The following is a 12,567-nucleotide window of genomic DNA, read 5'->3' as shown; positions in this document are numbered from 1 at the left end:
GCACGCAATATAGTCTACAGGACTTTGAATAAATCTTTTGATTCTTCAGACAATACGAGCGTGTTGGAAGACTTTCATCACGTTGTGAAGAGTCATAGCAACAAGACCCGTAATAGATTACAAATGCCTCAAATCTGCTATCAGTAGTGCAATACGACCTGCAAGTGTCAACTCTAGGAGAATGGGCTGACTAGCTTCTGAATACAGCGTGAATTTCAACGGGTCCTTTCTAAGTAAATTCAGGCCCATATTGTCTCGCTAAGAAACAGCCAATACGTATCCAATATACTGGAAAACATGCTCACTCCATAAACTATAACTACCTCAGGACATTGCTTAGCCAGGATTTCATGAGGAACGCACAATCATTCTTTCAGTGATATGCATCAATGCCGTCCTCGTGGCGCATGGGCTGATAATTGCCTCAAAAATACTCAATGCGAAGCTAAATAGAAAACTTTAATTCAACATATTATCAAATGCTGAATCGTAACTAGTAGAAGAAGACCCACGATTTTGGGGGCCTTTGGCATATTATCAAGCCTAATATAACGAACTCCAGTCAACATGCTTAGAATAAGCTCTATATGTACGTGTGGGAAAAGGCTCCTGATAGGAACGAAGAATAGATGACAAATAGAAATCGTTGATGTTACCTTGCCTGTTAGTGATGCCGAGGAAGGAAGGAACAAGTCAGCCTTCTTCTTTGAAAAGACGGTTTCTCCTTCACCTCACTCTTCTCTTCAGATAGTGACACCGCTGGATAAGGCTTCAAGAAACACAAAGGGCTAGTATTGAGAGCTCTAAGTGACATAGCTATGGCATCCGTCAGTACGCATTGTCACGATTCTGCACAGAAGCAGGTACTCTCTAGTGCTGGCTATGGTGATAACTCTCTGCAAGTTGTTGATGAAGTTGAGAAAGTGACTCGGCTTATCCTGGATATCTTTCTGGAGAATGCATTGAACAAGTTCCAATTCTCAGAATCCAACCCTGAAAGTTCCGAAAACAACTTTCTTTCAGTCATAAGTCGATTTGTGTCTGAAGGGAAGCCAGTACATGCATGTCTCCCTGCATTTCCATTCAAGTCGGCGAACAAGGTGTATAAAGTACTTGGCCCCCTGCCGGATAAGGCAGAGGAGCTTGCTCTACAGCGTTTGAATTCCATGTGCCAGCGAATTCAGGAGATCTATGCCCCTGGAGCCGAGATTCTCATTATCTCAGATGGAATTACCTACAATGGTATGTTGACACCTCCTCTATTCAAGTTCAATAAGTCTCACATAAACAAATGGCCGAATTCAGACTTGTTATGCATTTCTGATCAGGAAACTTGGGCCTACGGAGAAGCTCTTCGCCAAATGGTAATCCAGAAAGGATTCAACAGCATCTCATTCGCCAGAATCAAGGACCTTCTCGACGTGCATGTTCCACCAAAAATGAGTGAAATTGTTTATGTGGCCAATTGCACCAATTTCCGTCGTCTACTTCTCAACCAGTACGGCAAACCCGATCTCGATATCGATCATGAAATTGCCACCAATGTCAATACCAAATTGACATATCTAGGATACAAGAGATTTTTGGAATCTGATCTTCAACACATTTTCCGACGTGGTGAGAATAGATCTGCGCATAGATACAAACAAGATTGCAAGTATCTGGCGAAACAAATGCTTATTAGGGGATATGTAGGTCAATAGGGCTTTTTTTTAATTAGCTGCTAACCGAAAATACAGGCGTTTGCAGGTGCAATCAAGAGCGCATTTCCAGACCATCTACGGCTTTCCATCCACGAGTCCATTGATGGGACTAAGCTGCCCATCAGTTTACTGAACACTAGGACCGGCTTTACGACTCCATGGCATTGCAGCGTCGCTCAGTTAGCAGATGGCATGTGGGTTAGTGCGCCCATGGGTGAATTCAGCCAGGATGACCGTCTGGAGCTTGTATATGAGAATAGCCGGCCTAGTCACTTTAGGGAAAAGCCTCATTACGAGGGTGGTATTCCTATCAGCGAGGAAACCGCAAACTATCTCCGAAAGCCTAAATCCATCACTACAAGCCAGTATATTGATGGGGCTTCTAAAGTCTCGTTATGTCGCGTGCCATCTTCCAGTGGCGCTTCTACCATTTCATCAGGGGATAGTAACTGTGACAGTCCATCCAAGACGTCCGAAGTTTCGTCTACTCTTGATGATTTCTCTCTACCTCAATCAAATCCAGAGAGTGTTGTCAAAGAAATCACCACCACCACCGCCCAGCCAGACAATACCGCACTATATGGCAGAAGACTCATTCCTCAGATAATGGATGACTTGGCCGCTACCAAACCAGATCAAACTGTTTTCTCACTTACATATCTCTCCAATGGATCACTTGGGTCTAAACCCATATCCGCTCAAGAGTTCGCGAGAGCTGTTGACAAGACTGCTTGGTGGCTTCGCAGTCAGGTTGGAGCACCAGACTCGATTCAACCTGTAGCTTATATTGGTCCCCGTAAGTTGCCGTATCTAAGCCTGGAATATCTAGTACCCACTAACAATAATATATCGGTTTAGATGATCTACGACATGTATTATTGACTTATGCATGTGTCAAGGCTGGTTACGCGGTATGCTCAACATGGAAATTCTTGTCTTCGGATAGCTGACTTTGACGTTCTATCTCTGCAGGCTTTATTCCTGTCACCCAAGAACAACACGGATGGAGTCCTCGCAGTCCTAGAGGCGACAAACTGCAATATATGGGTTAGTGCAATCGGTGGTCTACCTATTACTCTGTGTGACGAGGTCCTTCAACGGCGCTCCATGAAACTTTTGCGGCTCCCTTTGCTTGACGAACTTCTTGATGCGGGCTCGACTGAGCCCTTCCCTTACACTAAAACTTTTGATGAAGCCATAAACGACCCTTTCTGTTTTCTACATACATCTGGAAGTACTGGATTGCCAAAGCCCATTCCGTGGTCTAACGGCCTGATCGGCACCATGGACGCGATCAGGTTACTTCCTCCAGTGGGAGAGAATGCGGATCTGGTTCCATGGACAACTGGTTGGGATGAAGGGGACAAGATATACTCTTCTTTCCCAATGAGTCACGTAAGCAACATCGCTTCCCTATTGCATTGTGCGCAACGATGTGTGAAAGCTGACCGGCTAGTAGGGTGCCGGAATTATCATGGATATCTTGATGCCAGCACTTTTCAATCTTCATTGCGTCTTGGGACCGGTAGGCGTTTTACCTAACCTTAATCTGGTGGTAAGACTGGCCGAAGATATCAAAATCGACATTTGGAGCATGGTCCCATCTTTGGCCGATGAGTTGGGTGAAACACCCGAGATTCTGGTGAAACTCAAAACAAGCAAGTTTATATGTGCCTCTGGTGGTCCAGTAAGTCCAGTGAGCACTGGAAAGTTGAACGAAGTGGTTCGCGTGATCAACCTGACTGGGACTACAGAAGGTCTCTTCATAGGGAATCTGATACCCAAAAGGGAAGACTGGTTTTGGTTCTGCTTTCACCCCTACTCTGGCTTCGAGTTCAAGAAACTTGATGACGACACTTACGAACATTGGATTCATCGTAACGAGAACTGGCCTCTTTTCCAGGGTATCTTTCATACTTTTCCCAAAAAGGATTCGATCAACTTTAAGGATCTGTACATGAAGCACCCAACTCAACCCAACCATTGGGCTTTCAAGGGAAGAAGCGACGATATCGTCGTTCTATCCAATGGGTACAAAATATCACCCTTGGAGACAGAGGCATTTATCAGCACTCATCCAGCCATCAATGGATGTCTAATTTTTGGAACGGGAAAGCCCCAGGCAGGTCTGCTCATCGAATTGAAAGACCCGTCGGAGAAGCCAGCTGCGCTTTTCGACAGTATCTGGGAAACAATCCGGACGGCCAACTCAATGTCTCGACACAAAAATCAGTTATTGCGGGATTTCGTCACATTTGCACTACCCGAAATGCCCTTTCTTCGGACAGACAAGGGGACTGTAAAGAGGGCAGCCACATTGGCCTTGTATGCCGAGTATATCGAGCGTTTCTACAGCTCACGAAGTGATGATCTGGATGAGGGTATCGTTTTGGATATGAGTTCTTCAGAATCGATTCAAGACTCAATTCGTACAGTTCTCAGTTCTTCACTTCCTGAGGCTCGGGAAGCGCTTCCAGACACGGATCTTTTTGAACTTGGCCTAGACTCTCTCGGTGCCTTCGCAGCCGTCAAGGCAATTCGTCACTCTTCGGGGGAACTATGCGACAAGATCGGTCCTCGACACATTTACGCAAATCCAACTATTGCTAGCCTATCCGCTGTCGTCGAACAGCTGGTAATGGAGGCGCAAAATGATGGTGACTTAACTTCGTTGGATAATTCTCCGGAAAAAGAAGTGTCTAGAATGAGTGATATGATCGCTCAGCACAAATTGCGTCAATCTTTCCGCTTGAATGCATTCGACTACGTAAACCCGAATCATGGTATGGGAATTGTCCTCTACTTCTCGATACACGAAGATGCCTCCTTCGAACAAATTTTTGCCAACCTTCAAGAGGGTCTCAATCGAACGTTTGATATGATACCAGGCCTCAGCGGTAAAATCATGGAATGCTCCCCGCAAGAGATTGGCTACACCAAGGGAGATCTCTGCGTGACAATTCCACCATTGTCTATGGCCTCTGCTACTAAAGATCGCCTAGTATATAAAGATCTTTCCAGCATTCTTCCTTCTTTTGAAACGCTGCGTGAAGCTGGTTTCCCACCATCCGCGTTTAAGGATAGTCTTGTTCTGCGCGATGATCCATTTCCGAAATTCCCCGCTGACATCTTCTCCGGACAAGTCAACTTCGTCTCAGGTGGCTGTATTATTGCGGTTGACCTGAACCATTGCTGTCTCGATGGTCTTGGAGCTATGGTTGCCCTCAAGGCATGGGCAGAGAACTGCAGATTCCTGCAAGGAGATCGCTCCGCAACCTGCAGTTGGTATGATCCTGAGAGCTTCAACCATAGTATACCGGGGATTATTCATGAAATGGAAAGTTGGGACCGACCTGTCGAGGATATCGATCATGGAACATGGGGATTCCTTCCATTCTTCCTACCCGATGAGAAGAAAAACGGTCTACTCATTCCTGGTGATAACACAACAGCTAAGAGTAAATTGCCCCCTGTCCCTGACTTCAAGCTGCACAACATTTGGCCACTTCCGCAGGCCGAGAGATGTTTAAGGACGACGCTGTTTCTGATAAGGCCCGAGAAGCTTGAAAAGATGAAACAAGCTGTCCTTGAGGACCCAGAGGCAAAGGGGATTATCAAATCCATCAGTGACATCGTACAAGCCTTCTTCTGGCGAGCGGCTATCAGGGCGCGATACCGGGTAGCTAAGCACATTCGGAAGCAAACCTTCGGGCCTGACGAGCTGTCTATTCTTGAGCTACCAACGGACGGACGTCCATACTTTTCTTCCCTGTTGCCATCAACATACATGGGCAGCCTGCTTATTCTCAACCGATCAGCCATGCCGATTGAAGAGCTCTGTTCTGATAAAACAAGCATCGGGCGAGTTGCTTACTTACTTCGTCAATCTGCCGCACGCATTACTCCTTCAGTTGTCCACGACGCGTTTTCGATCCTGCAGTCACTACCAGACCATAGTCGATTCTCGACCGCCAATATGGGTCTTGAGCATATGCATGCCATGATCTCCAACATGGCGCTATTCCCAAGTAATGAAATTTGCTTTGGAGATGGATTCTTTGCCAATGGTGGTATTCCAGAGTCTCTGCGTCCGCAGATCGAGCGTGGAAATGGCCGTTTCCGTTTCCTGGTTATCTTCCCTATCAAGAAAGATGGAGGTATAGAACTTGTTTTGGGCACGCACCCAGAAGAGTTGGAGATGTTTCAAGCAGACAAAGATTTTACGAAGTATGCAGAACTCGTCGATACTTGTTGCTAAGCGCCATTCACGTTGTGTCTTGTATGTACTCAATCAGGATTTATCACTCAGATATTTCCAAGGTTCGTTGTTACAATGCAATTTTACCAAGTGATGCAATTGGAAATCAGAAACTGTCATGTAGTAACAGGTTCTTAGCTAGCAAAAGATTTTTGGTTACTGTTTTTCAGATTTCAAATTCACATAACACTAGTGAAAAAGAGAACAACAGATTCAATTGATATGTGCAGAGTCCTAATTGATTGATTTGAAATCTCACACAAGGCCCTAACGCGGAGCCCTAAACCCTAATACCGCACACAGAAGGTACCGGAAAGCTTAAGTTGTAGAAGCTGGTGCCAACCAATGTTAAATGAGGCAGATCAGAGTAATGGAAAGTCATCAGGGTATATCGGCAAGAGAAGAAATTGTATTATTGGTGAAGTGCACAGCGCAGCGAGGCCCAACTGGCCTACCAATTAGGAAGAAACACGTATTAAAGCGAGGGGTTTTGATTCTTCATTATAGAGGACAATTCCTGCTAGCAAAAGCACAACTTTGTCAAGAAGGAAGCAAGGAAGCAGGAAAAAAAATCAAGCCTTCAGTTGAAAAATCATAGTATCATCTTGTTGCTATCAATTTCACGAGATTGAGGGTAAAACAAACCCTGATAAATCTAACAATAAGTTGAAGCAGATGTTCTGTTCGAATATTCCACTGATAGACATAAAAGATTGGACGCCCGTCATATCGGGCTGATGGTCTAGTGGTACGATACTCCCTTAGGGTGGGAGTGGTCCTGGGTTCGATTCCCAGTTAGCCCCTCATTTTTTGCTTTTTACCATTCATAAAGATCCGTAGGACATGACTGCTATTTCCCCCTCCCCTTTCACTCGAGTGAACTGAGCCTTATTCTTCTTCTTTGGTAGAACCACGATCTACCAGAATAGCTACATATCCAATTGCAACTGCACACCCAAGGCCCGCCAGACCAATCGATGTATAGAAAGCAGCCCTATAACCCTGAAGTACTTGCTTTCCATTATCATTAACGTGAGATTCAACTGTAACGGCAATGGAATAGTTGATTACAGTATTCACGAGTGACGCCGAGAGTCCCTGATGTTGGGCGGGAACCGCATCGCTGAGAACAGTGGCAGAAGCTGGGAATGAAATGTCCATACTATTGCATTGCAGCTTAGCATTAGACATGACTTCTTTCAAACGTGAAATATGAGGAGTGCTGCTTACCCCCAGGCCATTATCACAAACGACCAAAACGTATTAAACCAGTATGATTGCTCCACCGGTGCCAATGCTTGGAGTATACACCCAGCAAGAAACGCACCGCACGCAATCGTCATCAACCACCCATGGGGCACAGCCCTGATTAACCATGACGTTGCTATCGCTGCCACAATTCCCGAGATTGCTCCAGGCGCAAACTGTGCTGCAGACTCCAAGGGCGAAACACCACGAAATCTCTGAATGAATCGAAACGTATAGTAAAACCATATCCCGAAACTACTCCAACCAAGACCGGTAGTAAGCAAAACCGCGGCAGCGTGTCGATTGAATATGGTAATGTTCAATATAGGTTCAATTTTTACTCTTCGTTCGTGTAGCACAAATGCGAAGAGACAGAGGAAGCCGAGAATGAGTAGCGTATAAACGTATTGTGTTTGCCATCCATCAATGGGTGCTTGGTTCCAGGATACATTGAGAAGCAGAAGACCAGAAACGCCCAGTATTGCTCCAATCCAGTCAATTTTCTGTTCTGGATCGTTCGGTGTCCAAAATGGTATATCCTGCGGAATCACCCAGGACGCTATCACTGCATTCACAAAACATCCCATTGAATACACCCACATCACCCAAGGCCACCATACATATTGCGCAAAAGCAGAACCAATAGCTCCAGCTGTCAAGGTGCCGAGAGGAGCAGCAAGTGCAAAAATCGAGAAGATGAGCCGTTTCTTCTTGCTTTCCGGTGGATAAGTTCTACCTGCTATCGCCAATACATTCGGTAATAGAAGCGCAGGTCCAATACCCTGAAATGCACGCGCAATATCAAAGAATATGGGAGAAGAAGTGAATGCGCTGCAGCCACCAATGACGGACCATATACCGAACCATGTCCATCCCAGGATAAGAATTCTTTTTGAGCCGTAGATGTCCCCGAGTTTGCCTGCAAATAGGATGAATGTGCCAACTGTTAGACTATATGCACCGATATGCCATGCCATTTGCGTTTCTGTCTGGGATGCGTCTTGGCTAAATGTTTGGCCGACAAGATTTAAGGGAATGAGGATGTAGCCGAATGCACCTTGAACGAAGAATTGAGTTGAGCAGAGAGTGGCTATGAAGAGCCATTCCCTGAATCCCTTAGGCGACTTCTGGTAATCACTCTCTTGAAAAGAAAGGGGTTCAGGCAGGAGACCCGGCTCAGCGTCTATTGCAATTTTGATGCTCATTGTTACTCTCTTCACGTACTCGGACTTGAGTCTCGGGTTTCAATGCTGAAGAACAATACAAAAAGGACGGTCCGCTGTACTGTTTTAAGTCATAACCTGGCAAGGATTATATATAAATTCATGCCGAAGACTCAAACGTCACTCTCAAAAGTGCCTCTACCAGGAAACACACATAAATATGCCCGAATCGGGTAATTGGTGTCCTAACACCAATGACCATATCCGGTTAGTGTTGTTGTTTTCTGACCGATCACCGAGCGTTATTAGTAAATTAGGGCTAGAGTCACAGCCATGTATACAAGAACAGGTCGAATGATGATTATGGTGTTAGTAAAAATTGTCCGGCTTATGTGCCAAAAACTATATTTTGACTCTGTGGATGAAATATTTTGCTTAGCATATTAATATTTATATCGAAATACACATCATCAAGTAAACAAATACAACCCAGACTTTAATCCCGAGCATGATTCCCCTTAACTCCATCCATGTTTATTCGTTTTAGTATTTGGAGTCACTCTACGATTTTCTAGAGATTATACTCTATTACTGCTTATAATTCTAGTCAAGCCACTTTCTCTCGAATTTCTCAACAGTATCTATTTGGTAGGTGACTAACTCAAGTGAAACTTAGTCGAAGCGATTGGCATCTTCGCCTCGCTTAGTGAGGAACCTAATAGTTAGACCCTTTCAATGAACTGTCGGGACATAGTCAGTTGATCATGACGACATGAAATACAATGCGGTCAGGAAGAGACCCAGGAAAGATAATTACATGTTCGGAAGCCTAGTACTGGCTGCAGACCTTGCAAGTGAGGACATTGAGGATGTCGAAATAGCTGTCTAACCTGCGTTGACAGGATTTGAAGTATTCGCCAACTGAACTAGCCCTGAAACAGACAGATTGAATGACTGTGCGGTATAAGCAATTAGGGAATCGGACAAACTCATATCATCATCGACATCAAAGGTAAATGTCCCAAATGAGGAAGGCTTCCCAACTATGCGAGGAGGTCATTGACAGAGGGAAAAAAAGTACTTAGGGAGACTAAAAGAGTAATCGACACACACAGCGTACGAATCGCCGTACTGTTTGAGAACCTCAGCCTGCACCACCGAGTCAGAAAGTTTAGCTTCAATTTCGTAATGCCCCCCGTCCAGCTCGCCAAGTGGAATGCCAATATATGTTAGCGACTTGTCACCGATGGGGTCAATCAAGGTTGCATTGGCGTCGGATATTGTAATGTCATCACGAGTTTCTCTCCTCGCGGGAAAATTGTACTGACTGCGTCTCCCGACTAGACGGATGAGAACCTCATCACCCTTCTTAAGGTTGCACAGCCTTTTGGTTTTGCGAAGAAGTGGCCCTTGGAGCTTAGAATTTTGCTCAGCAGGCACGCAGACTTTGGTAGCTACTCCGCTGCCTTCGATAAACATTGCTGAGACACAGCTGTCAATACTACGGACGCATTCTCTCCCTGAATTAGGGTCTTGCAAGCCGCAAGAATGATGGTGGAAACCTCACCTGGTGGATATTCGTCGCATTCCATTATGATTCCTCTTACCAATAACTCAGCTATTCAGGAGTATCCGCTTATAATCAGAAAACCTTCTAATTCCAGAAATATGATATCTGGAGGCGAAACCTACACTTGGAGAAACCCCGCAATTCACCTCGTTTCTGCACCTCTGTTTGTCCGGACTGGTTTGCCCTCATCCGCCGTAAGTGAGGATATCTCACCAAGCCCGAGATCAGTGTAAACCGGGCCACTTCCTTCTATACCAGCCTGCTGACGCTTGTACCAGCCATCCCTACCTAATCGATCTCCTTAGAAGATGAGAGCTAATTATAATCATAGCACGTAGATTTTACAGTGCAGATTATCCTAAAAATAGGGCACACTTACCTGCGCACATGCTTTTAAAAGCTCGTAGGTCACTCCTGCGATATTGTGTAGCTCCAGTAAGGGTTGTATTTTCCCAGACCCCTGATGACAGGGATTGACGCAAGTTGTCGGCAGAGGATACTTCTGCTGGCGTTTATCCGGCTGATAGATCCCAGAAACTGAAGACATATCTGCTCCAGATGACAACCCCTGATTCCCAGCTCTACGCGCATTTCCGAACTCGGAGAGCATTTTGTCGTTGTAGAGTACTTTGTGTGCTAATTGTTTGAACTGTTGATGTTGGTGTTGATTTTAATGATAGCAAGCTATAACACATGCCTTCAACTTGACTGCAATTCGAGCCGGGGTGGGGGGGGGGGACCTATTTGTGGCCATCAGCACCAGAGACAGCTTATCCAAATATCTGGCACCAAACATGCTCCCTGATTTTGAATTTCACCTACAAGTTGTCGGACACTGGAGCCAGTCCGATGAGGGGCAGCAAAATTTTGCCTGTGTGTTGCACGCGGCAGCACGCCTATTCTTGTTTGCACGCATATGTGGTACTGCAGTACACAGATCCAGGCTCGACGCAAAGAGCCGCTGCACAGGTGTCTCCGCATACTTAGGACAGCATTTGTCGGGATTCGTAGGTTCACAGTTGTAACCGACTGGGACAGCAAATCATGACTAAGCAGATCGGGCCGCCTGGATATTGAAATTCCTCAGCCCGGCCGAATAATAGATTTTCCAATCCGACAACTCCCATGTCAGAACAGCGAAAAAATGAGAGCGCAGGGCTTGAGTCCAGATCAAGAACTGGAGCGGCATCGAAAGAAGGCGTGAAAGAGATTGGAGTCAGGGGGTACTACAGCGGCTTCAGGAAGACCCTGAGCCAAGATTAGGAAGCTGGAATATAAGATAATTTGTAAGATTGCGCATTATTTCTTGGATATTGTTAAAATTCTGGGGTTGCTTGTTGTGAATTCTTTCTACCTTTGATTAGTGGTATAAGCAGGAGAAGTCAGCATCTGGATGCTCAGGTCTTTGTGCTTCCCGCAGCCTTATGTCGTTGACTGGAGATAATACGAAGTTGGTGGCCATATTGACGAATAAGAGGTGATTTTAAGAATGAAGGAACCAAAACATCCGTGCGTTCACCCTACATGGCCTCCAGGAGAGTCCAGATCGGAGTACAGAGTCCAAAAAATCAAGGAGCAACGAGACCTGACTGGTCAGCCTGCCAATAGAAGGGTTCCAAAGAAAACGTGTGCACTGTCTGAGGATCCAGCTTTCCAAGGCTACCTTACCTGGAGATATAAGAGGAAGAGTGTGTACTGCAACCCTAGGGTTCAGAGATAATCGCATGAATCTGGTTCAGCTTCCAGGGTTGTCGGTGCAGTCAATGGTGCGCTACTACCTAGGTATATATCTAGGTTCTCCGTGTTGACTGACAAACCAGCCGCACGTTGTACATTCTAAGAAACGGAATGTAACATGCTCGGGACTTCGCCATGTGATATAACAGACAGAATGCGAAGAGGTGGGGCGTTCGTATGACTCTGACATAGTTGGTCATCTCTTGATTAACGCTCGTTTCTGCGCCTCAACCTCAACCTCAGCGCCACGGTGGGCGATCATCAGAATCTACACCGACTATACATTGTGCAGGAGAGTTCCATATAGATTTGAATATGACGATTCCATGCTTGGTTCTTCATTAAGAATCTATATCTCATAATGTCAGAACACCGAGCCTGCAATGGCTGTCTAGAGTCGGTCGGTGCTCTTCTCTAGTTTTCTGTGTCGGGCTTTGCTGTCGATTACGCCGGTTCGAATGAGGCTATCGATATCGCCGCCGAATCGTTGAAAGGATAGATCCTCTACCTCAGTCTGGAGGTGTGGTAAGTTATCTTTCTCCTGATTGAAAAGAGGAACCTGTTCTCTTACTTGTGCCTCATCAATCTCAATATCAGCTGTCTAATGATCATGTCCAACAGGCGTCGCAATTGGCTGGTCAGTGTGACGAATCCGGATGGCGGTAAATTCGATATAGGCCTTGATTTTGTGAAAGCATCATGGCTCAGCCGACGCAGAGTAAGGATGTCAGCTATATCCACTGATCTGGTAGATCTCAAGTGATGTAATAGGGTCGGGGCGTGTACATGCACAATCTATGAAAAGCTTCCTTTCTAGAAGGAGCCTTGGTATAGACGCATGACTTGGAATGGTATTGTTTTAATAACCACTGACGTAGGTTTGTTGCA

General features: G+C 45.6%; 3 protein-coding genes and 1 non-coding gene across 4 annotated transcripts; 2 read left to right on the top strand and 2 right to left on the bottom strand.

Moving 5' to 3' along the window:
• Positions 1–818: 818 nt before the first annotated feature.
• Positions 819–6,129, top strand: TSTA_011360 (transferase family protein; the record flags this gene model as incomplete). Its single annotated transcript, XM_002483215.1, has 6 exons — positions 819–1,242; positions 1,306–1,691; positions 1,740–2,499; positions 2,562–2,614; positions 2,676–3,098; positions 3,163–6,129. 6 exons carry the CDS (start codon positions 819–821, stop codon positions 5,959–5,961), a joined length of 4,845 nt encoding a protein of 1,614 aa, XP_002483260.1. The 3' UTR covers positions 5,962–6,129.
• Positions 6,130–6,692: 563 nt separating this feature from the next.
• Positions 6,693–6,764, top strand: TSTA_011350. Its single transcript has one exon. It is a non-coding gene; the product is annotated as a tRNA-Pro (tRNA).
• Positions 6,765–6,849: 85 nt separating this feature from the next.
• TSTA_011340 (MFS multidrug transporter, putative) lies at positions 6,850–8,414 on the bottom strand (the record flags this gene model as incomplete). Its single annotated transcript, XM_002483214.1, has 2 exons — positions 6,850–7,123; positions 7,192–8,414. 2 exons carry the CDS (start codon positions 8,412–8,414, stop codon positions 6,850–6,852), a joined length of 1,497 nt encoding a protein of 498 aa, XP_002483259.1.
• Positions 8,415–9,378: 964 nt separating this feature from the next.
• On the bottom strand, positions 9,379–9,851 carry TSTA_011330 (uncharacterized protein; the record flags this gene model as incomplete). The annotated part of the gene is made up of 2 exons (XM_002483213.1): positions 9,379–9,415; positions 9,484–9,851. 2 exons carry the CDS (start codon positions 9,849–9,851, stop codon positions 9,379–9,381), a joined length of 405 nt encoding a protein of 134 aa, XP_002483258.1.
• Between the last annotated feature and the right edge of the window lie 2,716 nt (positions 9,852–12,567).

This window comes from Talaromyces stipitatus, genomic scaffold (assembly GCF_000003125.1).
Source record: "Talaromyces stipitatus ATCC 10500 scf_1105507295549 genomic scaffold, whole genome shotgun sequence".
In the NCBI taxonomy this organism is placed as follows: Eukaryota; Fungi; Ascomycota; class Eurotiomycetes; order Eurotiales; family Trichocomaceae; genus Talaromyces; species Talaromyces stipitatus.
Note: the sequence above shows the minus strand (reverse complement) of the source record. Positions and strands in the feature narration are given on the sequence as shown.